This window comes from Cucumis melo, chromosome 6 (assembly GCF_025177605.1).
Source record: "Cucumis melo cultivar AY chromosome 6, USDA_Cmelo_AY_1.0, whole genome shotgun sequence".
Taxonomy (NCBI): Eukaryota; Viridiplantae; Streptophyta; class Magnoliopsida; order Cucurbitales; family Cucurbitaceae; genus Cucumis; species Cucumis melo.
Window position 1 is genome coordinate 7,451,862 of NC_066862.1, and position 26,563 is coordinate 7,478,424.

A 26,563-nucleotide genomic window follows, 5' to 3' on the forward strand; every position below is an offset into this window, starting at 1 on the left:
CTAAATTAAGCCTATTTTCAAACAATCTTGTACCACAAGATACTCATAGATAATGATTTACAGGAATGGTGCAATGTCAATAATCAATTGTTATAAAACGGATGTTAGTCAATTAGTGCCATATTTCGTTTGTAATGAAAAATTGAATGCTTATAGAAACATATCTGCACAGGGAAAAAATGATTTGAAAAATCAACGAAGGAATTCTAGTTAGAAAATTTTATGAATCAACATTTAACTGAATAAAATATTTATTCTACTATGAATGTAATTAATGAAGTTTAATCGAACATAATTCAACTAATATACCTAATATTTTACAACATGTGTCAAAAGTTTGTAATTCAAATATTTTTTCTTTAAAATACATGTGTTCAAGCTAAAAAAAATTAAAGTAATTTCTCAAAAGGAAATCCATCCACACAGTCACTATGAACTTCACTTTGCATACATATATTTGTCCCCTTGATTTGATTTGATGCATGTGGGTCTCAATCTTTGAGTTCTTCAACACTAAATTAAATATTTAAAGTTTTCATATGAATATGTTGCTGACTTTTTAAAAGTTGTCTTGTAATTTTCAGTCTCAAACTTTTACATATTCGTATACAATTTCCTTTTTACCTTAAACTTGACATATGTTAACAATTTTAATCCTATAATTTCATTCAAACAATAGACTTAGTCTATTGTATCGGTTTTAACTATACCCACACACATGTCTTTCATTTTACTGTATGACTTATGAAGATCATCTTCATGAGTGCATTCTGTCGATGCATTCTGTCGTAATTCACTAATGATTTACTTTATCTTTGAATTTTATTGTTCGTTGTACTAAACAAAATTAACCATACACTTTTAGATTCAACTATTTTAAATTTATCAAATTGTAAGTTTATGGTCAAAATTGATACAACTTGTCAAATTTAAGGTAAACATATGTGTTTTTTTTTCTCTATTTTTTCACATTATATTATACTATATTTATTTGATGTTGGTCATATAGTATTATGATAATAGGAATGAAGGCTAGAATAACACTACTAAACCAAACTCAGTTTCTGATTAACAACTTAAAACAATATTTTGATTGGATCTCCACACAAAGTTTAGCTTTTTGATTTTGGACAATCTTTAGGTTTCTTCTTCAGAGGGAGCTCTGACAAGGTGATCTTTTATCTTCTATCTTTTTATTCTTTTTGCTAAGTGTTTGTCCTATCGAATTAATGTGGAAGTTGTAAATGGGAACATGATCGAGTGTAAAATTTCAAGGGAGTGTTCTAGTCAGGATACTCCACTTGTTTTATGTGGACGATAGTATGTTGTTCTATAAAGTTTTTTCGGAGAGCCTTCTAGTCGTATTTGGAAGATTCTAGTTATTTATGAGAGTCTCTGGTTACTACGTTAATTTTAATAAATTTGTCATCCTGTTTAGTTCAAATGTTAGTTGAAAAAAACTATCCAATAGAGGGTTTGCATACATGTGTATAGGTAGTCCATTCATGCACGGTAAACATTTAGTGAGTCACTATATACTTCTTAATTGTTTAGGTGTAGTTTAAAAGTTTGGAGGTTAAAATTGTGATTTGTTAAGATAATTTACTTTATTATATTATAAAAGATTTGAAATTTTGAATTGGCATTTAATCATTGTTGATTGTGATAATTCATTTCAAATGATAAGTAACGAAAATTATGAAATTTGTTATAATTTAAGTAAACTTTTTAGGGTGATGTTTAGGTTTTTCTTCGTAAATTTGTCTTTTTGTGATTTGAAGATGAATAGTTTGTGAACTTTCTATTTCCTTACTATCATTGCATAGATAGATAGCGTTACATATCCTCACTTCAAAACTCATCGTCGTAAATTTGTAAGTTCAACAGGGATTTAACGTATCATTCCTTTCTTATTGTTGGTTTGTTCAAAACTTCAAATCTTAGTAGCATTTTAAAAAAAAGATTAATCAAATTTATGTATCAACAAAGTAAAAAAAATAAAAATTAACACGAATAGTAAATACAAGTACCAGAAAACAAAATAGTAAAAATACTAAAGATGTAATTATTATTATAATTTTATTGAAAATAATGATTTGGAAGATTTGGTCCTAATAATAAGAAAATAACCTTCTTTATTAATAATTTTTTAAAAAAAATTACAAAAAGAAAAATCCATATTGTAAAAAGAAAACCATAGTATGAATCTATGATATATATAAATGGTTGAAAGTTGAGAAGCTTTTTCCTCTTCTTTGTATCCTTGTTTTTAGGTTTTGTTTTCTAAATCTTCTTTTGGTTTAGTGGTAAAATTCATTTAAAAAAAAACAAATTCATTTGGACGGTCTCTTGCTACTTTATTTGTAATAATGTATACGATGAATAAGAAATTTTAGAACCAATCACAAATTGCCACATCATTTACTGAAATAATTTGGGATTAACTAAAAATTAGGACAAATTGGACAATTCTAACGATGTGATGTATTTTTATCATGGCAATTGGATCAAATTAATTATTTTGATTTAATTAAATATTATTTAGTTAGACTAAAATTCAATTAAGCCCAAAAAATAAACTTAATTTAGCCCAAAATAAAATATGACCTGTGATTGAGCCCATGTGTATGGTTCATGGACATCAAGTCCATAAAAGCCCACCAGGGAACTCCCTTCTCTTCATTTGTAGGGGAGGCAAATTTTTTACTTCAGAAATCTGGAAAGAATTCTCCCAAGAGATAGAAGACTCCTCAACTCCTAAAATTGAACACCTTCAATAGTCGAACACCCTCGAATATTGAAGCTACAAGCTTCCCTTGAAGATTGAAGCTACAAGCTTTCTTCCAAGTCTCCAATTTCAAGAATACCCTTGAAGATTGAAGCTCCTTGAAGATACAAGTTTTCTTCCAAGTCTCCAACTTCAAGAACACCCTCTCCTTTGAAGATACAAGCTTTCTTCCAAAACTCCAACTTCAAGAACATCACGTGCTTCGCTTCCTCAAATCAAGCGTAAGCATCCAGCTGAAAGAGAATCAAAGGATCAAATTCTCGAGATCGAACTACATCGCATCAAATCAACGTAAATACAACATCAACACAAGTTCAACTCCACGAATCAAATTTCTCCGAAAATCTCGTGTGAACAGTTTTCTTTTAGGATGTTAAAAGTTGTATTAAAAAAAATAAAGTATGAAGAATGTGAGAAGTTTGAAGATTTTTTATTTACATTTTCGAAATTAATTAAAAATTAAATATCTTTCATTAATTCTAATTAACAATATAAATGTAAAGAGTTGAAATGTCACAAGTTTTTGTAACACTTGTTTAACTTTCACTATTATATAAAAGGCTCATTTGATTTTTTTTTAATAACATTATTGGGTATCTTCTTCAAATCTTCTACATTTGAAAATCTATTAATTTGAAAAATATCGACATATGAATCCTATTGTTTGATTAGAGATTTGAAGTCTTTCAACAAAACATGGAGAATTAAAGTGACAGTTCTTCAGAAAACAAACGTCCAATCTTGTGGTCAAGAAAGAAATCTATCAATTTTGAAACTCATTTTGATCGAGGAAGAGGTTTGTTTTAAAGCTGTTTTTCTTCTTCAATTATTATTTTTTAATTCAATCATTGTTTTTACAATTAATTAAAAAATTAGTATTATAATTTTTTCCTAACTTTTCTCTCTTTCATCGTAAGGAAGCTAAATATTAAAATGATATTTTGTTAATTTATGTTTTTAATTCTGGCCAGAACAAAATGAAAAAGGGTTTAAGATAAAGAAAATATCAATTATGACAGATTATGAAAGTTTGGTGGTTAAAATTATTTTGTGTGTTTACTTTCATGTTCATAAAAATTATATATGTTATAATAATATGAGATTCTACTACATTTGAATATACAAATTCATACTATGCTATTTATACAAATTTAACTTTTTTATATACTAAAATAAAACGATAAATTTCACGTACAATGCACGTGTTACTAACTAGTTTAATTAAATTGGAGAAATGGTTTTTTTTTTCAGATTTGATAATTATAATTATATATATATATAAAGTTATTATGAAAAAAAAAAGTTATTACGGAAAAGAAAAAAATAATTATTCAAGTAAAAACGTTGCATTTTGGAAAAAAGATATCATTGAGGAAGAAAAAGGAAACTAATTGTATAGTTGAAAAAAATAATTATTGATAAAAGAATAATTGGATGAATAATTTAGGGAAGAGAGAAAAAAGAAGAATAAATATGTATGTTTTTATATATATTTAATTTCTTCCCAAAAAAAGGTTTCTTCTTTCTTCGTGAATTCTATCCCGCCGCCGTCCAAATTCTTTGTTTAAAGAGTGAATTAGATTAGCCATCCCAAAACCATCATCTTTGTTTCTTCTCTTCATCCTTAATAATCCCATGGCGATCCTAGCTCTTCTCACGCTCTCTCCCTAAAACCCTAATTTTGGGTTCTACATTCTCACGTTCCTTCCTTACTGCCACCGGAACCGCCGTATCAGCCTCTTCTCGCTCATCTTTCTCCCTTCTGCGCCGCCTCCTTCCCCTCGCTGCTATAGTCGCCGCTGATTTCGGGTTTCTCTCTTCTGCCATGAGCGTGAGGGACTTTTCTACGTCTGACCCGAAACCTAAGTACTCTAACGACCCACCCACATTTTCGGATTATGGCTGTGATTTCGAACACTGGCTCGTTGTCATGGATTTGCCAAGGGCTAAACTCACGAGGGATGAGATGATCAACATCTATATCAAAACCCTTGCCATGGTTGTTGGAAGGTGAAATCTCTCTCAATTTTTAAATTTTTTTTTTATTATTATTTTATTTATTTTCTCTTCTTAATGTTTCTCTTTTGGTGTTGTAGTGATTATAATTTGATATTTAGAACGGAGTGGCAATGAATTGGTTCATTTCTAGTGGTTGCTGAAGAAAAATGTGCAGAAAGGAAACAAAGAGTTTAGTGATTTTTCAAGTTTTAGTTTTTTCCAATGTTTGAAATATTTTTAACTATATTACTTATTTCAGAACCCTTAACTTTTTGTCTTAAAACGAATTCTGTTTATCTATACACATATCTATGCTCTGAGTTTGAGAATTATGAATGGAATTTTGGGTCACGATTGGTAATAACTTAGTTCTTTTGTGATAAATGGTATCGGTAGTCATTTGTGCCTTTTCTTCTTCATACAGTGAGGAAGAAGCTAGGATGAAGATGTAATCTTGTTTCAACTAAATTCACCATTTTATTTGGGTGCCTTGTTTCTCAAGAAGTTTCTCACAAAATCAAAGATATATATAAATATACCATCGTTGTGTCCATTTTTTTGTCTCTTGTATTGTTGATTCTCTGAAGTCGTAACTATTCCTTCTTTTTTTAGAGCTGCCTAAGGTCCAAGTGGTCTTTTCTGATAGATACATTGATATTGAAAACAAAAACTATAGAGGTAATTGATTCTTAGTTATATTTATTTCTCACATCTTCAACCAATTAGTTGTACGTTTGTCTTAATGTGTATTCATGGTTTATTTGGTGTTTGATAGGGGAGCCCTTTATAAACGGACAAGCTGTTCCATATGACCTCAAGTACCATCAGCAGTACTATAAACGAATTAATAGACTCGATCGGCCATGCGAAGCATGTAAGCTCCTATTTGGAGGAATTGAACTTTCACATATTAGACTTTGGAGCGATTCGGAGGAGTTAGACTAAAGAGATGTTAGACTTTAAATATTGCATATTCTTATTCCGAGTAGTTTCTTCTAATTTTATTTTATTTTATTTTTAATTTTACTATAGCTCTTTTAATTATGAAATTTCTATTTTATCATTTAAATTATTTAATTTTTCTTTTTGCCCTTGACTATCTATCTATTCAATTTATTATTATTTTTCCAAAACAATTTTTAATCACTTTCTTCTTTTCATTTTATGTCCGGTAAAAATCCTCCACAGTATGCGTATGATCATATATTTTATAATGCAATTTTCTTAAAGAACAAAGAACATATGTTATTGATCATAAATTGTTTGTCTTGTTTGGTCGCGGTGGTGGTGTGTGTGTGTGTTTTGGTGGTGTAGTAGGGAACATTGCATTAACCTTATTTTTCTTAACATATATAACAGTCTTAAAAAATGCTTTGACTAGTGAATCAATTATTTGGATATCATAAAATACATCACAAGGAAATATTTATATCAAAAATAGAAAATTTCCTCCATTCAATACTTAATTTATTAAGTACTTATTTATTTTTCTTATCATTTACTTTTTTTTTCCATCAAGATATATAATTCTCATAAAATACTTATTAAAAAACAAAATTCATTTCACTTCATTTATTTTAAGAAAGGTAAATATTTTGTTAAATTTTCTATTTTTGATAATTTTCCTAAATATTTACTTATCTTTCCAAAAAATCAACCATTGAAATTATCAAATTTCTTTCGCAAATTTCATTCTAATATGTATTATATTTATTTTTGGTAAATCATATTTACAAAATGTAACAAAATTTGGGATTCTATTAATCAACTAACAAACTAGAATTTGAAATTTTTCTATGTTGGTAAATATTTTCAACAAAGTTACCATTTATATTATTTTTATATTTCTTAATAAACATTTACTATATTAATTTAAGGAGTTTTAAAAATATAATAATATAAAAATAAACTATTTATATTCCATAAAAAAAATACCAAAAGACAAAAACTTATTACACCTAATTTTTTTTATTAGTATGAATATTGTGTCAACTATAATTTTTCTTAATTTAATTTAATTCGATGAGTGTAACAAAATTCAATAGATAATTCTACAATATTTTAAAGGAAACTTTCATAAATGTAACAAAACACCAAAATATTTACGACCTGTGTAACAAAGTTCATAAAATTAGTAATTTTTTAAATATTCCAGGTTTGCCCTTCCGCTTACAATATTTTTCTATTTCTTAATAAACATTTACTAAATTAATTTAAGGAGTTTTAAAATATATATATATAATATAAAAACAAACTGTTTCATCGTCTTTCTTTTTTTCTTTCTTCCCGTTTTCATCTATTCCATCATCTTTCATTCTTTTTTTTTTGTTCAAGATCGTGTATCAAATATAAAAGATTTTTTTAAAACTTTTATTTGATTGTTCAAGAGCGTGTACTAAATATAAAAGATTGAAAGAAATAACAAAATCTAAAAGATCATCGTGTATAAATAATCTTCTTTCACTTAATTTTTGATATATACGTCCTACTACTAATTAAGGAAAGAGAATATTAATACAAACAAGGATCCCATCTCTTTTTTTACGTGGTTTAAATTTGAGTAATCAAACCTAAACAACATAAAATATACCAAAATCCAAAAGATTGTGTATAAAGAATCTGGTAAAAAATCATTTAGATTGGAGTAGCCAAATTTTTAAAAAATAAATTAGACAAGTTTAAATACCAAAAGAATTAAAAAAAATCGTTTAGCCAAATTTAAAACCAAATTTTGAAAAAAAATCATTTAAATTTGGGTCCAAATATAAACAATTGTGTGACCAAATTTAAACATAACCAAATTAAACGATCGTGTAACAAAATTAAACGATAGAATTGAAAAAACAAATTGTAGCAAAATCTAAATGATCGTTTACCAAATATATTACGCGCGCGTTGTTGACGGGACATTTTTGGTATTTTCCATGGTGGCGTGTGGGCTTTTTTCGTTTTCGAAATTGTTCTATACAGTGTAAATATTTTACCGCTTTGTTATACTTTTTAAAAGACCTTATATCTTAAAATCCTAACTAGTATAAATAAATGAGAAACAAAATACTTTTTCTTGGAAAAAATATATTTTCGGTCCTAAGTTTAAAAGAATAGGTGGATTTGGTCTTTCATGTTTTAAATGAACCAATTTGATCCTGAGTTTTTAAGTATAGGTTTAAAAGGTAATCAGTTAATTTTTTTAATTAATTTTGAATAAAAATTTGAGAAGTGTTGAAGTGTCACCATAAATTGGACCAAAACTAACTAATTTTTTAAAAATCTCTTTATCCCTTTTAGGGATGATTGTCGATCGGTCGGAGTCGGTTCTTAGACAAAACCAATCCCAAATCAATTATAGTCAGTTTATTAAATGTTCAAACCCACCTCAACATCAATGAATAAGGGTCGGTTGGTAGATCGATCAATTTTTGTCGAGTCGTTTAGTTTAACACTTAAAATACTTTTTGGAAATTCTCAATTTGAAACCATGTCTAAGCTATTATTACTAACACATTTTGGTAAACTTATAGACTTGATGGTGAACATGTATTTGTATTATGTCAATCCTTAATTTTTAAAAACACCTCTTAAACAAAATTTAGATTTACCATGGTTTATTTAATTTTTATTTAAATTGTTATATGGTCACTAATACGTTATGATAAATTTGCAGGTTTGATGGTGAACATGTTAATAAAAGATCTGAAATTTTTTCAAAATACCTAAAAAATTAAAGGAAGTTGAAAAATATAAAACAGAAAAATGGAGAAGTTTTAGAGATGTCAAAAGTCATTGTAATTAAAACAACGACCCTACATTTCAATTTTTTTTTTGTTGTTTCTTAAGTTACTTAAAATATTATCACAATACAATATTTTTTCCCTCGCTCTTTTACTCCTATATACAAAATCCAAACTTTAGTTTTAAAAAATTTATAAATAATAATAAATAACTATATAGAGTTTTGTCAATTTTGAAACTCATTTCATGACATTGTAAGTTAGACTTAAATTTGAGTCGATGCAATTTATTAATTTAATTTATTATTATTATTTTTATAGTTTTCAGCGTGGCTCAATTATACAACTACAATTAACAAAGGCTCAACGCCTAATAATACTATATGTTTGTAATTATCTTCCTACTATATAATTGTAGGTTGCCGTTGCACTTAAAAGAAAGATTTCAATAAAAACGTAAGGTTTTGTTAAATTCAAATGTTGAATATTTAATGCCCAAAAAACAAATATATGTATAATGAGATTACTTGTTTTCCAAATCAATAAATATATAAGAGGCATTTTCAAATATAAAAAACATTGAAACTATTTACGACTTATAACGAAATTATCTTAGAGTTGAATTGAAATTTTTTACTGTATTTACAATTTTTTTCTGTTGAGGATAATTCTTCTATATATAATTTCAGATTTTTTTTAAATAATATATTTTTGAAAAGTAATGTCAAAAATATGATATAAGGTAAAATATTGACAAAAATAAAGTAATTTGGGCATCCCAACTTTGTTTGGAAGTTGTAAACGGGGTCCACGACTTCAATGAGATATACGTGAACCCCACACATTTTTTAAAAATATTTTTCTTATTAAATATCTTTCCAAATTTCAAATTTCAATATTCAATTTTTTTTTTAAAAAGGTATATATTAACCAAATATGTTATTAAAAAATATATTAAACAAATATTTGCAATCTACCGATATTAACAAAATTAATTGTTGCCATAACTTTTTTTTTATTTTGATTATAAAAGAAAATTAGATCATTGAAATCGTGGACCCGTCTATTACGGATACACAATTTCGCCAAATTATCATATTTTTATTAATATTTTATTTCCTACCATATTTTTTACATTACTCTTAAAAAATATATTATTTAAAAAAATTTATAATTTAAAAAAGAAAGAAAAAAATTTAAAAAGAAAGGAAGTTGTCGATGTTGCACGTTTATGTTTTCCGGTATATATAAATAGGGTTTAAAGAAAAGGAGAGAGAAAAAAAAGAGATTAACCTCACTCCCTTTACTCCCCCATTCGCGCAGACCACCTATTCTCTTCCCTGTCTTCAGTCACGCCAGCCGCCGACCACAACCAGCAAGCCGCCGACGTAAGTCGCCAGCTTCCTTGTTGCGTGCCGGAGTTTCCAGTCGCTGCCGTCGGAATTTCCCGTTCACCTGTCGGTTTCCGCCATATCTCACCGAAGATTTAGATTGGGGTAAGATTTTCGTGGTTTCCTACAATTTTAGTGGAATACCTTGAATGGCCATTAACTTTTGGGTTTGATTGGTTAACATCCGTTGTGTTCTGAGTTTAGTTTAGACTAAAGATTGGGTGTATTTTTTTTTTGTTAGATATTGTATTAAACTTGTATTCACCCAGTTTTTGGATACATTGGTGATTTAAGAGGTTTGAGACCAGTTTCGGCGGGAATTTCGGCAAGTATTTCAAGTTTAGAGTTGTTTGGTATGTTTGGGATGTTGTCAATTAAGATTATAAGTGATGTTATTTGATACCTATATGATTATGATGTGGGACCAGCTAGTATTATCTTGAATGTTAAGTAAGTAGGTGACGATTTTCCCTCCTAACATTGTTATGTAATCGGGTGTCACCGGGTTCCCTGCTATGTTATCAGGTGCCGACGGGTTCCGTACTATATTCGTGTGCTTTCGGGCCGCCTAGGATGGGTTCAATCAGTTCACTAGATGGCCATTTAGGATTAGTTGATCTATGCATGTCCCACTAGTATTTTGCATTAATTGGACATAAATGCATAGCCTGACCCGGGTAGAGGATATAAAAACAAAAAAAGCTGGCGAACAACCAGAAGAATCCATAATTGTGCCCTTGGGATCAGATAGATGCTTCAACTCTTGTCTTCATGTTTTTAGATGTTGGTTTTTAACTATGAAGCATATACACAATTACAACTATGATAGGATATAATGATACGTCAATTTCTAAAGAAAAAAACTAAGATACTTCTAAAGAAAAAAACTAAGATACTGACATGTTGAAGATACCTTTTTTTCATTAAAGTGTGTCCAAGATATAGGTAAGTTTTAACATAATAATACTAAATGCAATCCACTGACTCCACAGGAAATCATAAAACATCAAGTTAATGACAATAGGTTAAAATACAATACAAACATTGACTTTATTTGGCAAGTCTTACTTGGTTAGGTTAACACTATTGATAGGCTTGTTAGGGGAGGACTTTACTTGTTGGGCCTTTTTGTTGCTTGCTTTTTCGGAAGGCGGAGAAAGACCTTGGTCGTCTTGTTTGAGATTGCCAATATGCATGGGTCATGTGGAGTTTTTTTCTACAGGATGTCGGCCTTTAGAGTGTTCATGTGGTGATCGAGGAGTTCCTCCTCCATCTGCCCTTCAGGGAGAAAGGTTTTTTTTTTTAAGGATTGCGGTGGTGTGTTCTGTTATTTGGGACATTTGGGGGTAGAGGAACGATCGAGTGTTTCGTGGTAGGGAAAGAAATCATAGTGAGGGTTGATCTTTGATTAGATTTCACGTTTTCCTTTGGGTTTCGATTTCGATGACCTTTCGTAACTATTCCATTGGTAACATTTTACTCGGTTAGATCCCCTCCTTTTAGTTAGAGTGGATTGGCGGGCTGGTTTTTTTTTTTGTATTCAATGAAAGTTGTTTTTCTAATAAAAACAATACAAACATTGAAATACAACACAAAAAAAACAAAAACAAAATTAGGGATATTGAAGTATAATAGTCAATTGAAAGTATTGAAAGTTAGGACAAAAAATAACACACAAGTTTACGTGGAAACCCTAATGGTTCATAAGTGGTTGAGAAGGTCCAGCAGACTCACTCACATAGGCCCGCCCTGAATTCTGTTTGTTGTTGGGAGGCTCTTTCTTACCACCTGGGGGACGACCATGTAATTTCCAACACTGTTCCTTGGTGTGCCATTGTTTCTTGCAATGATCACAAATAGGGACCGATTTGCCATCATGCTTTTTGTTGTCATGAGTAGAGGACGTTGCATTGAAGGCAGCAGAATCAATTGCAGGGGTACTCATGCTGTTTGTGCGGTCCTCCTCAAGGCGAACTTCAGAACAAACCTCCACTAGGGAAGGAATAGGTTTCTGGCTCTGTTACACCCATGAACTACATCAATCTTTAAATTGAGGCCAGCAAGGAAGTCATAGATTCTATCAATCTCTTCAATTCTAGCGTACCATATTCCATCATTAGGACAGTCCCAGGCTATTTCTCTGCAAAGATCCATTTCCTGCCAAATCAAAGAAAGTTTGTTGAAATAAGATGTTACATCCATTGTCCTTTGCTTGCATTTATGGACTTGTTTTCGCAGTATGTAAAGTCGAGAGGCATTCTGATGCTTCAAATACAATTTTTGAGCTATATCCTAAATGTCCTTAGCAGCCGCAGCATACAACAAGGGTGCTAATCTGTGGCTCCATACTGTTGATTAACGTGGCCCGAATAAGAGAATCCTCCCCTTTCCAGTAGCGTTCCTAGGGATCTCCTTGTGGAGGACGGGGTACCTCCCCTGTCAGAAACCAAATTTGTGGCCCCTCTAGGATCATTTTCATAGATTGGGACCATAAGAAATAGTTCTGGCTATTTAGTTTCTACCTGGAAAAAATCTTGTAGACAGTGCCACTGTATTAGACATAAAAAGAGGACAAATTAGGGAAAGAAGTTATCGGATTTTCGGAATCCATTGGTAAGATTGTAGGAATGCCATGACTAAGAGTGTTTGTAGGAGCCCTAACGTTGCGTCAAATGCCGCAATTTTCTGTCGAAGCATGTCTAGTTGTTGTTGGGCGGTACCCTGAGAAAAGCCTTGCATAGAGCCGAGGATTCACTGACCTCAAATATCAATTGCACATGAGGATTACCAACACTGGGGTGACAACTGGGTAGAGTTTCCGGAGAGGTATAGTATCTGGTTGGGTAGTGGTGTAGGATTTGGTTGAAGGGTTGGAAAGATCTAGGGTTTGGGACAAAGTGGTAGGGACAAATTTACATGGAAGGGAGAAGTATAAAGATTAATGAAGAACCTCTTCGGTAAATTGTTGAAGATATTCAAGTTGGTTATTTTTTGCAAGACTTTGTGAGGACTCTACTGTTATTTATTTAAATTATTATTTTGCCCTTTAGTTTTGAATTGGGGTTGTGAGCTTTCTAAACATACTGCTTATTTTTCGATTAGGAAATATTAGATGAGTTGCTTATCTTTTTTCTTACGAAAAGGTCAACCTAAAAACAAATACGCCAAATTGTGTGTCAGATACGTATCTGAGAAGTGCCAATATTTGATACAGATTCTTTGTCTCACATAAAGTACTTGTGGTTTGTTTTAAATGCTTAAACTTCTAGGGTTCTAGTACCTTCGTTATCAAACACTTCTATAATTTTCCAGCTTTTGCTCTATCTCTATAATTTCTAGGGGTACCCCGAACTCAGGTTTTATGTTATTTGAAATTTATATTTAGTTGAAATTCTTTACTTTATAAAATGGTTTGATTCTTTCGTTTTGGTTGTAAAAGTTTGCTTTCAAATTTATGCATGCATAAGGTAGTGAGTATTAACCCTGATGGTAGTCTTAAAGAGTTGGGTTGTTACACTTTGAGACACTGAAACCTTCGTGACAGCGATGGTGACGCAAGTACCAACGACGGCAGTGACAGCGTTCATCACATGGCAGTTCCTGTAATATTCCTTTTCTTTGTAGGCTTGATGAGAAACTTTCTTCCGTTGCTTTGTGCTTTTTCTTGAGGAAAGAAATTGCTTTTTTTTTTTTTTACATTGTTGCTTGATGAACAAAGTGTTTGTTGTTCTTTGTTCTAAGATATTTGGTTGATACTTTGTTCATGACCTTCCTCACGTTGGTTTGCAAGTGCGAGACATGGCAAGAGAGTACAAAAGTCCCCGAGGGTCAATTTTTATTTACTGTACTTTTATTATAGTTATTCTGGAATAATTAACTATAAATTGTTCATTGGTACTCAAGGATGTCATAGACGGACAACAATCTTAAAGAAGAAAATCATGGTGATGACTCAGTACGGCATCAAATATGCCGTCCACATTATGACTGCACACTTTGGAAATCTTGTCGCTGTATGCTTTTCTTTTCTAATCTTTGCTTCAGAAATTATCAGCTTCTTCTTCATCTTCTACGTATTATCGTTGTTCATCAGTATTGTTTGTGCATTGACAGAAAGTGTGCGAAACCCTGCTTCGAAAGGGACCTCTGACTCTGAGACTTCTTATACGATTCACAGAACTTACCCCATCACAGGTCAACAACTCCCTTCTTATTCTCATCCAACATAATTGCGTCCAAGCCTTCACTGATGTGACAGAAGGTAGAGAGTTCTGGGTTTTTGTATTTTTTGGTAAAGTTAATTGAAGCTTCGTTAATTATTGGCAAAAGAACACTCACGAGCTAACAGAGAAACCCTTTTATCTTAAATTGTATCTGGACTTCAGAATTGAGTTCCACATAACTGGGATTATAAATAGTGTTTTGGTAGAATTTATTTATGCTCAGTGACACTGTCTAAAGCCCATTCGTCTTTTAAACTTATTAGCTTTGATAGGAAGCTATTATCGGGAATCACATCGGCACATTATTGGATAAATGGGGTTTTGAAGAGGTAGTTTGTATTCTCAGAAAGCACACCACTTGTGTACAATTTGTGCTTCTTATCACTGTTTCTGGAATTGCTTATATAGGTGAGTTTGGAGACGCACCCAAGGATGATACACAATACTTGGCATTGTTTAGTAATATACTTCATCGTATGAGGTTTTCCAAATTCCTGGCAATTGCTTCCCAAAAGCTTGGGCAAGATAAAAACGTTAGTTCATTTACTCAGATTGGAAAAATATGTCTTATCGAGAAATTTCCAGATTCAAGTTAAGTTATTTTCTCAACTTATGTTTCTGATTTTGTAGTGTCAAGAACTTCTCGAGGGTCTGCTGCAGAATGGTAGGCTTTCAATGGAACAAATGGTTGAAAGAGCAGAGTCGAGTGGACGTGCAGGCAAGTTAGTTACCTGGTGTTTTTCTTTGCATGTTATTATTCTCTTCTATCTGCAGTATCGTTTACTGTGATATGTTCTCTCAGTGTCTACAGATCAGATATTGATTTCTATTTTTAAATGGAACTTTATGATTCATTATGAGGGGGAAGAATGTCAAAGCTTTTCTCTAACTACTCTGTTTCTCTGATTCTAGCCAATTGCCAATTTTTATCCCCACTTGACTTTGTTGGGGTATCATTTATCGATTATATTTCTTTTTGTTTCAACTTGTTTTTCTTTCATTTTCATCTTGTTTAGAAAAGTAAAATTGGCCTTTATTTCCTAAAGGCTAAAACTGTGATACGTTTGGCCAAACTTACTGAACAAGCACATTTGTACTTTTTTTGGAGAAAGTATTTGTAACACTTATTTTCTTGCAATACATCAACTATTACAAATGTTTCGTTTCTGAAGTATCGTTTCTGCATTTTAGGAAACCGTCCAATTCCAGATGTTGTACATGACAGTCTATTTAAACTTTTGAATGCCCATTTCGTTGAACGCTGTCCAGCCCCAGAACCAACTCTTTCGCCCAAAGTTGAAGAACAACCTCCTCCTAGAAAAAGAGGTGCCAAGGCTGCCAAGGTAATTGTCTGTCTGAAGCTTTTTGTGCAATATGGTGTCAACTATTACCTTTGTGTTATTAAGTGGATTCGTTACAGATATTTGAGGTCCCAGAGACCTTAGAACAACGTCTTATAGAAGCTGCACGTCCAGTGGAAGTTCTAAGATTTTCAATGGGTGATACCAACCCAGAAGCAGAAAAGAGTGAACATTATTCACAAATTTCTGGACAGAAGGTATGCATGAGAATGTTATACGATATCAAATTACCTGGTTGAAACACATTTAGTCTTGCTCATAATTTTTCTTCAGCGCAAACACGATGAACTAGAGATTGCACAAGATTCTGGACATGCAGATGGTGCTATTCTTTGGCGTGCCAACTATGACGAGTTTATAAGATGTCTTAGACATAAGGTTAGTATTATTTTATATTTTATCTAAGGAATTTTTATACCTTCTAGTTAGGTGATATGACGTACACTGTTACAAGGAATGTCACGCCTCTTTACTTTCATTCACATTAATGGTTGGTTGATGGGAAAGATAAACGGACAAATGACAAAAATGAGCAATTTACTCACTTGAAGCCTATTGATAGAAGACTTCAATGTGCAACTTTTTCATGGACATTGATATTATTATTAGTATTTTTCTAATTTTATATAATATGTAGAACAAATATAGAAGCACAACCTAAAAGCCTTAGGGGTGACCTATGAGACCCTGAGCCTATGAAGAGGAATTGAACGAAAGACTCCAATCTAAAAAGATGGGGAGAGAATGAATGTTACTATATGATTTGTGTAAACTGTAAACTCGATTTATTGGAGTTGAATACTGACTGTGGTCACAAGATGGGCTTGCTAATGTTATACAAGAACGTGAAATAAAAACAGTACTTGAAATCACAAGTTCTAGCTTCTTTGAGTGTTTTAATTGACCACCCATGTTGCCCTTTACTTTTATGTTTATTTTCCTTCTTTTGAGCGATTCCTTTTTCATTGTGATAATTTTGGAAATGTACTTGTTATCTACATTCAAGTAGTAATTGGATCAATATCTTTGTATGGCTCTAGGCTTGCGTTGAACATGTTAGATCACAGTTTGATGACGGAGTCGTAAATGTCTTGAGTGCGTTTCTGGAGGCTACTCGAAGTTCTGAAAAAATTGTGAAAACAGAGATAACAGGTACAATCTAATGCTTCTGTAGATTCCTCATAGAGTTTAGTTATGTAAGTGTTCGATCTTGATGCACATTCATCGTATTGCACGAATCTTTTTTTTTCCTTCCTTTCCTGTTGGGTCTTGAATTTTAAGAAATTGTTTGGAGACTCTTTTGAAGACCACTTCTACTTTTAAAAATAAAATATTGGTGAAAACATGCTGGCTTGATTGCTTTATACAAGTTTGTTTATATATATAAATATATAGACGATTTATACAAGTTGTTTTCTAATGTTTTCTTTTACTTTGTTTTTAAAGGTGAGTTGATTCTTCGAATAATTGAATTTTTTTTTTCTAAAACGGTTGGGTGCATGGTTAATACATTTTGTAAAGACTAAATCATGAAAGGTAGGGCTCAAGAAATATAATAAAATGACGTGATTGGAAACTATTAGAAATGTTTTTCCTTTATCACCGATTCACCTGTGTGCACTTTATGTGTCCTGTTTTAAAGTTTCAATTGTTTGCAGTACCTTTATCATTGGATAACATATATGAGGAGGTAATGAAGAATGAAGTAGGACGGAGTATGACCTTAGATCGGGTTGAAGCTTCCCTCGCTGCATTGGGTTGTCCGGGGATGGATGATTATAAAATCAGTATGTTCACCCACTGTCGATTTCCCAATGTGTTTACTTTTCACACTTCTGAGTGAGTTTAAGCTTTTCTAAAAACCTGTGATTGCACAGATTTACGGAGGATCGTTGAACAAGCTCAAACTGATGAGGTCTCTCCCTCACTCTCATACATCTAGTGAAAAGTACACATTTGTTCTCTTGAGTCTTGAGAAATGATGTTTCTTGGTTCCTAGATTCTATTTCATCTTGCAATCAGTAGATTGAAATCTCTGATGTGAGCTAGTATTTAATTTCTTTAAATAACAACTTTGATCGAGTAAAAATGAAAGAATACATAAAAATCACTCATCGGAAAAACCAAGCCCACCAAAATGGGAACCCAACTGTAAGTAGGGGCTCTGGCTTTCAAAATAGATCCTATAGAATAATTCACAAAAGGTCATTGAGGGAAACATTTCTTCTCTGATCCCTTGCACTTGCGGAGATTTATTAATCTATAGCCAACAAACTTGAATTCTCTTCGTTACAGGTTGAATCAATTGTTTTGAAAAGATATGGAAGGGATGCTTACAGAATGTTCAGATTTCTGTCCAAAACTGGTGGCTTGGTCGAGACAGAAAAGGTAAAGAGTGTTCTGTCGGTTACACTCAAGATTGTCCAACTACTAATAAAAGAACACATGCATTGCAATGTGTACATTTTATCTTGAAATATATATAATTTACTTGTGAATTCAACTAAAAAACTAATAATATAATGGGTTGGCTTTCTGCCCTTACAATTCGTTGTCAAGATCACTAGGAATTGTTTTTTTTTTACTCAGTATTTTGAAATTGGCCATTTATTCTTTTGGTTAATCATTTTACAGATATTCCATTTCTTTTTCTGTAGATCTCCGATAGTTCGTTTGTTGATAAGAATGAGGCACCTAAAATTTTATATAGGTTGTGGAAGGACGAGTACCTATACATGGAGGTAAACCTTTTCTCTGTAAGCATGTGTTTTTGCATCCAAATTCACATATTTACGAATCATGAAGTAAAGATACTACCATACCCTTTTTTCCAATGAGAAAGCATGGGACTGTCATTGATAGAATAAAAAAACATAAAGGAGTGACCATGGAGGAAGCCAAATTATCATACTGGATTACGAGTTCGAATCTTGATGGCATCAGACGTATTGGTTTTCAGTACACTAATTAAATAATAAATACTCAAGATAATTGTGTGTAATCAGACATGGATGTAACTAGAAAAAGAATATTACAGGCATAGTTAATATTTAATCAGGTAATATATGTTTTTTTATTAGGATAGGATGTAGTTTTATTAGCAGTTCTGCACATCTTTGACTTAAATTTCCTTATATCTTGTCTTTGTTTCTTGATTTCTGTGTATCGTTTCTACCTACACGCTACTCATGTTCTTTTGCAGCTTGAATGAGTTATCTTGTTAGTCGTTTTTGGGGCTTCATAGTGAAACAATTTTATCTTTGTTGCAGAAAGTGGCTATAACAGTACCTAGACATTCACTATGCTTGTTGTGGAGAGTAGACAGATATAACTTATGGGAACACGTTCTGGATGAGATGTATCATGCTTCATTGAACTTGCAGCTACGACTGGCTCATGAGATCGAAGAAAACAAAGAGGTTAATATGCAGAAAATTCACTTATTTCGTAAGATGTTTGTTTCAAGGGTTGGGATTAGACAGGTTAGGCATCCTTAGTCCAATCCCTTGTTTGGAACAAGCGTTTAGGAATCCAGCTTCCTACACTCTTTCCAATGGGTTTGAGGGTTTGAATAGTTAACTTTATTCAAACCCATAACTTACCTCTTCTTCTTTTTTTTTTTTTTCATTTTTTTCCTAATTTAATTTAGAAGGTCCATTGGTCAATTTCCGAAGACAACCTTTGGTGACTATTGCTGGCCAACCTTTGGCCGCTACTCCCGGTGGCAAATCCACTGGTGAACTTCTGCCCACCGACTCAGGAGGCTGCCACAAACTAACCTCCAATCACCACCAACTAATGTTGAAAAACACATACAAAACACTTTTGGTATATAACAAAACAAACTAACTTATACATAAAATACTCTCAAAATACTCTTAAAGCAACACATTTGACTATTTGAGTTTATTTTAAGAAGATTTTATCATTGAGTTTATTTTAAGTTTTTATCAAAAGTGGTGAAGTAAAAATGTATTTTTGAAAATACCCTCATTTTGTAAGTCATATCACAAATATTATTCTTTAAAACACTCATTTTTCTGTTTCTTCTTTTGGATTTTTTTCTAAAATTATTATTAGATTGTCTTTGATCATGTTAATGTTTCTTTTATTTTAAGAGATTTTATTTATTTTTTTCCTATTTTTCTTTGGCGAAAATCAATATATCTACTATGATCTCAAGTATGAGTCAAATATATTAGTACTATTGTAGAAAATATAAATATATATTGCATATACCATTATTTATGTTTTATTTTAATAACATTTTCAAAATATAATTTGATAAAAGAATTATAATTTTCCAAAACTTGAATTTGGGATTAAAATACTAGTTTAATTCAATTTGAAGTTAGCATATTATAATAAATAAATATTTTCAAATTAATTAAAGTGACAAACGCTTGCGAAGTTTTATTTCAAAATATCAAATTATTAAATAATAAATGAAATAAAATTATAATTTTAGTCAAATTTCTACTTCAAATTAAAAATAATAAATATTCTAATTTTTTTGTTTATTTTAAATTTAACTGTATTAAAATGATTAAAATGACAAATTTAAACTATTTTAAAATATAACCAATAATTAAATAAAAGCGAAATATTTCAAAACTAAAGATTAATCTGCACTTCATTCCCAAGCTTCATGAGTTTGCACTCTAAATACAGTTTGCTTACACCCAGCTAACCTAAACCAGCACTTAAAACACAGTTTTTTTTTCAAGTCCAAGCTACCTAAACCTCTCAGCCTAACTGCCGGTCTTAACATTCCCAGATTTGAGATTTCAAGACTGCCCACCAAACACACCCATGGTCCTTTAGACTTAACTGTGATATCGACCACAAGTATGTTTTTTATCACTGATCTGGTTACTTTATCCTTTGTCATCTTATTCGTGTGGTGTCCCATATCAGAACATTTTAGGATATGCCGCATGTGGTTTACTTGCCAACTTTTATCTGTAATGGCTATAAAACCACCCTTGTGGTTGCACGAGAGGATACTTGTGTATGTGAACTTGCAGGATACTTGTGTATGTGAACTGGAGTTGAAACCCGCTTTGTAGGGGCGTGTAATCGGTTCAGTTTTGCTTGGTTTTAACCTCAAACCGAACTGCCCTATGGAGGTTTACTTAAGGGATATTAACTGAACTGCACGGAGCCAATATAAACTGGTTTACTCGGGGCTCTGTTTCCTGTTAACATTAATAATGTCTGGTTTTCGTCTCGCCCATGGAGCCGAATTCATTATTATTGGATCGAGGCCTAAAGTGTGTCAGGAAACTTGTGTTAACTGTGTGTAAACATATTCAAAATAAAATATTTCTGTTCACCCAGGCTCAAACACGCGCATTAGACTATTCAGTCCAATGAAACTGCTGCCGCTAGAGCCATCCGCTGTCTGCATTGAAAAAAACTCGAATTTTCATATAAATATAGTTTTGCGGTCGGCTTGGTTACCATATAGTTTTCGTATAAATAAGTTAAAATACTGACTTCTTGCTTTGCCATCTATTTTCCAGCTTCTAAGTCTTCCAAAAGATAACAACAACAAACCCCTGGTGAAAAAAATGCATCATTTTGAGAAAGTCAGAAACCTCCTGCGGTCATCGCTGGTGAAGCTCGATGATGCTCTAATGCTTTTCCATGACTTCTGAATTTGAAAATTCAGATCAGTAGCTCATTGAGGAGTGTATTATATGGAGGAAGCTTCTTTCAATCTTGAGAACAAAAATTGTGTTTTCTTTCTTCTATTAGAATACATGAATTTCACTGGCCTTATAAATATTGTTTTTTTTAATAATATATATATATATATATATATATATATATATATATTTTGGTCATCAGATCATTGAGAGACTTTTCAATCACAATAGAGCTAAGGTTTTAGTTTTTGGGGTTTACATGGAAGTATTTTTCATAAATGGTTTGTACACTTGACATTTTCTATTTGAATTGAAAGAAAATTGTATCATTTGCTTCTTGAAAAATATAGTTAACATTATTTGCAAGAGACCATAAACTCAAATCATCCTCTTCTAGTGTTTATTTAGTTAATAATTTACTATTAGGAGAATATTACAGGGTTAAATCGTGGTTTGTCACTTTATGAAATGTTGAGAGGTTTAAGAGAATTTCATCCATAATAATAACAATAAGATTATTACCTTTTTCTAAAAAAAAATTAATGATAAACTTGTTAACATAATTTATTGAAGTGAGTCATTCTAGTCTTTGAACTTATTCATGTGAATTTGTGAAATTTTGAAGTTCTTATTTGATCAAGTATGCAATTTTGTTTTAGTTGTCCAAAACTTTTGGAAGCTAGATAATGCGATAGCTTATTCTTATATTATTATCTTTTTTAAGGTATAATGAGGTATATCTTTAAAAATAGCAAAATATCAAAGCACTTTCTTGTCAATTTATTTATTTATTTAGTTGTTATATTTTATAAATAGTTTTATTTTCTATTCATAGCAATTCTCTTTTGAAAAAATCTTCTATCTAGTACAAATAGATACTGCAAAATCACACACGAAGCACTATGCTATGTTAATTACTACTTTTATTCAATTATTCTTTTTTCCTCTTTCGTATTTTTTCTAAAATCTCATGAAAGTATTTTTTTTAAGAATGTAAATACATTTATTTTGTTTTTTCTTTTACATGTACATAGAATAATCAATGCACTAATTTGATTTGTGTAATCAACTCCATCTTGATGAGATGTATCCAACAGACATCTATTGCATTTTATTTTTAAGAGTTTGTATCAGTTATTCTTATTGGACTTAAGATTTTATATTTTAAACATATAAATTTATTTTGTAAACTAAAGGTCGAAGGAGTCGTCTCATTGTCTTTCAAATGGACAATTAAACTTAAAAAGTCATAACCGCTCGACAAATAATAATAAAAAATATAAAAACAAATTTGATCCAAAAAGATTCTTCTTACATGTTCCTTATAGTATATAGTATGACTTAGTTATATTTTAATTTGTAACAATTTAATCCTTTAATATATGTAACAACATGTAGATTTTTTTTTTTTTTTTTTTTGTTACTGCTTAGTTTTTGATATTTCAAAGTGAAAGCTTATAACTACAATTTTCATCATCGATGATATATATGCTTTGTTGAACCAAAGTTTGAAAACTAAAAATAGAGTGTTGAAAAATTAGTTTGTCTTTGGAAGGACCACTTCAAATGATTATTTAGAAAATATGAAAGCCACAAGAAAAAGAAACAAAAATAAAAAACAAAAAAGGTGAAATATAAGATTTAATGAAAAATCATAGATATATATATATATATATATATATATATATATATATATATATATGACACTTAATTTTATTGAAAATTTTCATACAAGTGATTATATTATTATAAATTTGGAAATTAAAAAACTAAAACCGTATTTGATGTTTTAAATTACAAATTTTTTTATCTTAGTTTTTTCCAAAGATTTGAATTATGAGTCAAAAGTACTAAAAAAAAAGTTAAATCAAATAAAACCCACATTTTGTAGGTTTGAATAGTTGAATTGAAGTTTTGAAAAGTCAAATAAAATGTAGAAAATAAAAGTGGTTTTTTGTTTTTTCTACGTTTTTTCTTTGGGCATAAGGAAAATACATTATTTGAAGAAAAAAATACGAATTCCCCTTTGCTCTCAAATACTTTTATTTGGAAAAAGAAAAATTGGACGGAAAAATGAAAGTTATTGGTTTTTTCTTTAATTTGGATGTCCATGAAAACTCAGTTATGTCAAACTTGAAGACCTTTCTACCATCTAATTTTGCTACAAATAATACTTTTGACTGACTCAAGATTTTTGGTTGACCCATAATTAGTTTCCTTTATAATTTCTTAAAAAGATTTACTACATATATATATATATATATATACCCACCTTTAACATGAACTTATTAACATATTCAACTTTATTTTATATTTTTGTTTTGTTCAAACCAAATAATGTTTGGTAAACATTAGCTGCTGCTAACAATTGTCCAAAACTTCTTCAAACACATGCATTCTCTTTTCATAAATGATAAGTATCATAATGTTTCAAACTTACTTTCTTACCAAATTATATACATATCTTTTTATCAAAATTTGGATTAATTGGAAATATAAGAAGGTGCTTTCGAAAAATAAATAAATAAACAGTGATATCATTTACAAATTATGTAGAAAAATAGGTAAAATTTTTGTAGTGGTTGGACTGCGATTTGAAGAGACTTTCTATGTATATATTGAACTTTTTTGCTATTGCGATTAATATTTGATTTGTAATTGGTTAGAACTAGAAGTTTCATTTTCTCTCTTTTTCTTTTTAATGTTTTTTTCCTCCACATTAAATCGTTTTTTTTTTCTTTTCATTAGTTGTTAAGTTCTTTTTCCAACCAAATATTTTGTAATGTTAAAGTTTGATTTAATATTAATGCATATTTTTTTTTTCATTCTTGGTGGTTTCTATTGTATTTCTTTTCATTTTTAATTATTTTAACTTGATTCTTGGATTGGGGGTTGATTTTTTTATTTTAAAGTGGTATTAGGACTAATTTTAACTTGAGTTTTTCATGTATCGATAATAGTAAATCTAATTATAATCGAGGTTTGAAATTATCGATATTGATAGAAATATTCTGGTATGTAGTTTATGAAAATATCAACGTTGATGAAAGTTTTAGAAAAATTGATAAAAATGGTTGTAACTAGTTAATGAAATTTTGATTGTGGCTTAATAGACTATGATGGATTACTTTTGATCACGACTTCTATAAAATAAGATAGCATTTAGATGTCTATTGTGAATATCATTTTGAGATGAAATTATGCGAAAATTTAATGAATAAATATATGTTATTTTTTGGGTTTGAAAATAAACAAAAGTAGGTTAGAAAAAGTAAAATATAAAAATGTTTAATCATTTGTCTAAAATGACATTGACTTGTGAAACTATTGACTTGTGTATAATTAAACTTGAATATTGAGGTAACACAGTTGTTTAAAAAAGAAACTTCAAATTTTCTAGAAATGCAAAAGAATTTAAAATCTCAAAATTTTGTCGAAAAGAGGGAATCAAAATATTTTTAAAGTATTTCCAATTTCAAATTCCAAACATTTAATATCTTATCCACAAAATGATATTCACGATCCAAACAACCTTTTAATTTATTAGCGATAGAGTCCGTCACCGATAGATTTAGTTATATATTTGGTTTCACAAATGCTATACATTTTAAATATTTTCTTTTTTCTTAGGTTAAGTTGTAAAGTTGGTTCATGAATTATTAAGTCTGTACTAAATTGGCTTCCTATAAACTCTTATAATGTTTATAATATATCATTATGAACCTATTAAACACTAATGTGAAAACTTAATAATTTACTATATACATAATTCAATTTAATAAATAACTTGTTGATTTTAAAAAAAGAAAATTATTTCAAATGACCAACTCGTTTGAGAATATTTTATAGATATAATAAAATATCATAATATGTCTTTTATAAGAGTAATAAATTATTATTTATGTCTATCATAACACAGATGAATATATATAATTATTCTGTATAGAAAATAAAATTTTTTATATTTATAAATATTTTAATTTATTTTAGTATAATGACAAACTTTTCTTTTAAAAAAAATTGGAAAAAGAATTATTTATGTTGTTTGAAATGAAATGAAAAGTTTTAGCATTTGATATACACTTTTTTAAGGATTTAATCAAACATAAAATATGAGGGATTAAAATTGCAATGTAACCAAAAAAATTAATTAATTGGTTCTCCCAATCCCTTAGCTTTTAATTAATTATACTTATTTTGAAACTAATGCTTATCTTCCATATCTTTAAATTTTGAAAATTTAAAATTCTTACCAATTTATCTAATTTTAAGATTAATGCTAAAAGTACTTACCTACGCCACCACATTCATGCATCATCTCTTTTCTTCAACAAAACACATCTACAACCAAAACCACTTTCCTCCTCATCATTATTTGTTCATATCTTTTTGCTTCCAATCAAATAATATGGGTTCAAATCTCATTTAGTGTTCCAACTTTGTTTCTTGTTTTATTTTGGTGTATAAACTTTTAAAAGTTGTGTATTTTAATCCTTAAACTTTTGAAAATTTTATTTTGATTTCTGCTATTAGAATTTTATTTTAGACTCTATATTAATAATATTAATTCAACATACACTTGAATCAAAGAAAACCTAAATTAAAAATTAATCTTTTTTTCAAAAAACTTAAAACTTTCGCATCTCCTTTCCCTACTCCTCATTCTTGATTTTTTTTTTCAAATTGAAATCTTGAAGCAAATCAAAATAATGACATTGAGTATATATATGTATGTATATAAGAATTGATATATTGATGTTAACATCCATGACAGAGTATAATAAACTAGAAAAATAAAATACATACAACATATGTAGAAAATAAACTATGTAGAATTGCATATAAATATTTCTACAATGGATCATAAAACCCAAAAAAGAATTGAAAGAAAGACTAAAGAATTGAGAGGAAGAGAAAAAAACGCACCCTAATGAATCACAAAATATGTCAAACTTCATGCACTTAAAAATTTGTATATTGATGAATTGCATCCGGCATGTGAATTGAGGAAGTGAAAGTAAAATGATAATGCGCCAAAGTGATGATGATCAAAATATTGAAGACGAAGTGACTTTTTAAGTTTTTTGATAAAACATTCAATATACCATTTAGCCTTTAATTAAAAATTAAAACCTTATATGATTAAGAGTTATTATCTTATTTTGTAGTCTTACCATCTAAGTATAAAAAGCCGTCTCATGGAATAGGCTCTTTTTAAAAGTTCAAGGATTAAAACAAATATTTTTAAAAGTTTAAAAATATAAATTTTTAAGATTAAAATAGGATTCAAAGGACTAAAATGTGTAAGAATAAATATTATTAACCACAATATAAAATGTTTTACTTAAACCTTTTAATTATGAGTAGCTCAAGTTGGCATCTTAGGAGACGTTTTTCAAAGAAAAAAGGAAGGGTGTATT

The 26,563-nt window shown here is 30.0% G+C and overlaps 1 protein-coding gene and 1 long non-coding RNA gene across 7 annotated transcripts; both read left to right on the forward strand.

Moving 5' to 3' along the window:
• Positions 1-4,351: 4,351 nt before the first annotated feature.
• Positions 4,352-5,870, forward strand: LOC103484082 (uncharacterized). Its single transcript, XR_536662.3, has 3 exons — positions 4,352-4,798; positions 5,399-5,464; positions 5,562-5,870. It is a non-coding gene; the product is annotated as an uncharacterized LOC103484082 (long non-coding RNA).
• A 3,913-nt stretch (positions 5,871-9,783) lies between these two features.
• LOC103484083 (uncharacterized) lies at positions 9,784-21,472 on the forward strand. Of its 6 annotated transcripts, XM_008441011.3 has the most exons (16): positions 9,786-10,013; positions 13,453-13,510; positions 13,812-13,921; positions 14,022-14,169; positions 14,540-14,664; positions 14,762-14,849; positions 15,323-15,474; positions 15,552-15,689; positions 15,766-15,870; positions 16,533-16,644; positions 17,151-17,279; positions 17,370-17,407; positions 17,788-17,880; positions 18,150-18,233; positions 18,762-18,911; positions 21,018-21,472. In XM_008441011.3, exons 3-16 carry the CDS (start codon positions 13,850-13,852, stop codon positions 21,150-21,152), a joined length of 1,569 nt encoding a protein of 522 aa, XP_008439233.1. In that variant the 5' UTR covers positions 9,786-10,013; positions 13,453-13,510; positions 13,812-13,849; the 3' UTR covers positions 21,153-21,472. The 6 variants fall into 6 exon arrangements, with proteins under 6 accessions (XP_050942658.1, XP_008439233.1, XP_008439232.1 ...); XM_008441010.3 differs by lacking the exon at positions 13,453-13,510; XM_017043609.2 differs by lacking the exons at positions 9,786-10,013; positions 13,453-13,510 and adding an exon at positions 14,395-14,460 and having other exon boundaries at positions 14,002-14,169.
• The last annotated feature ends 5,091 nt before the right edge of the window (positions 21,473-26,563 follow it).

What these genes read in the sequence shown, in the direction of transcription:
- LOC103484083 (XM_008441011.3), top strand. Translation starts at nt 13,850, where the DNA reads ATGGTGATGACTCAGTACGGCATCAAATATGCCGTCCACATTATGACT. An exon ending in GAGGTGCCAAGGCTGCCAAG is followed by an intron (nt 15,475 to 15,551) that starts GTAATTGTCTGT and finishes GATTCGTTACAG; the next exon opens with ATATTTGAGGTCCCAGAGAC. An exon ending in GATGGATGATTATAAAATCA is followed by an intron (nt 17,280 to 17,369) that starts GTATGTTCACCC and finishes GTGATTGCACAG; the next exon opens with ATTTACGGAGGATCGTTGAA.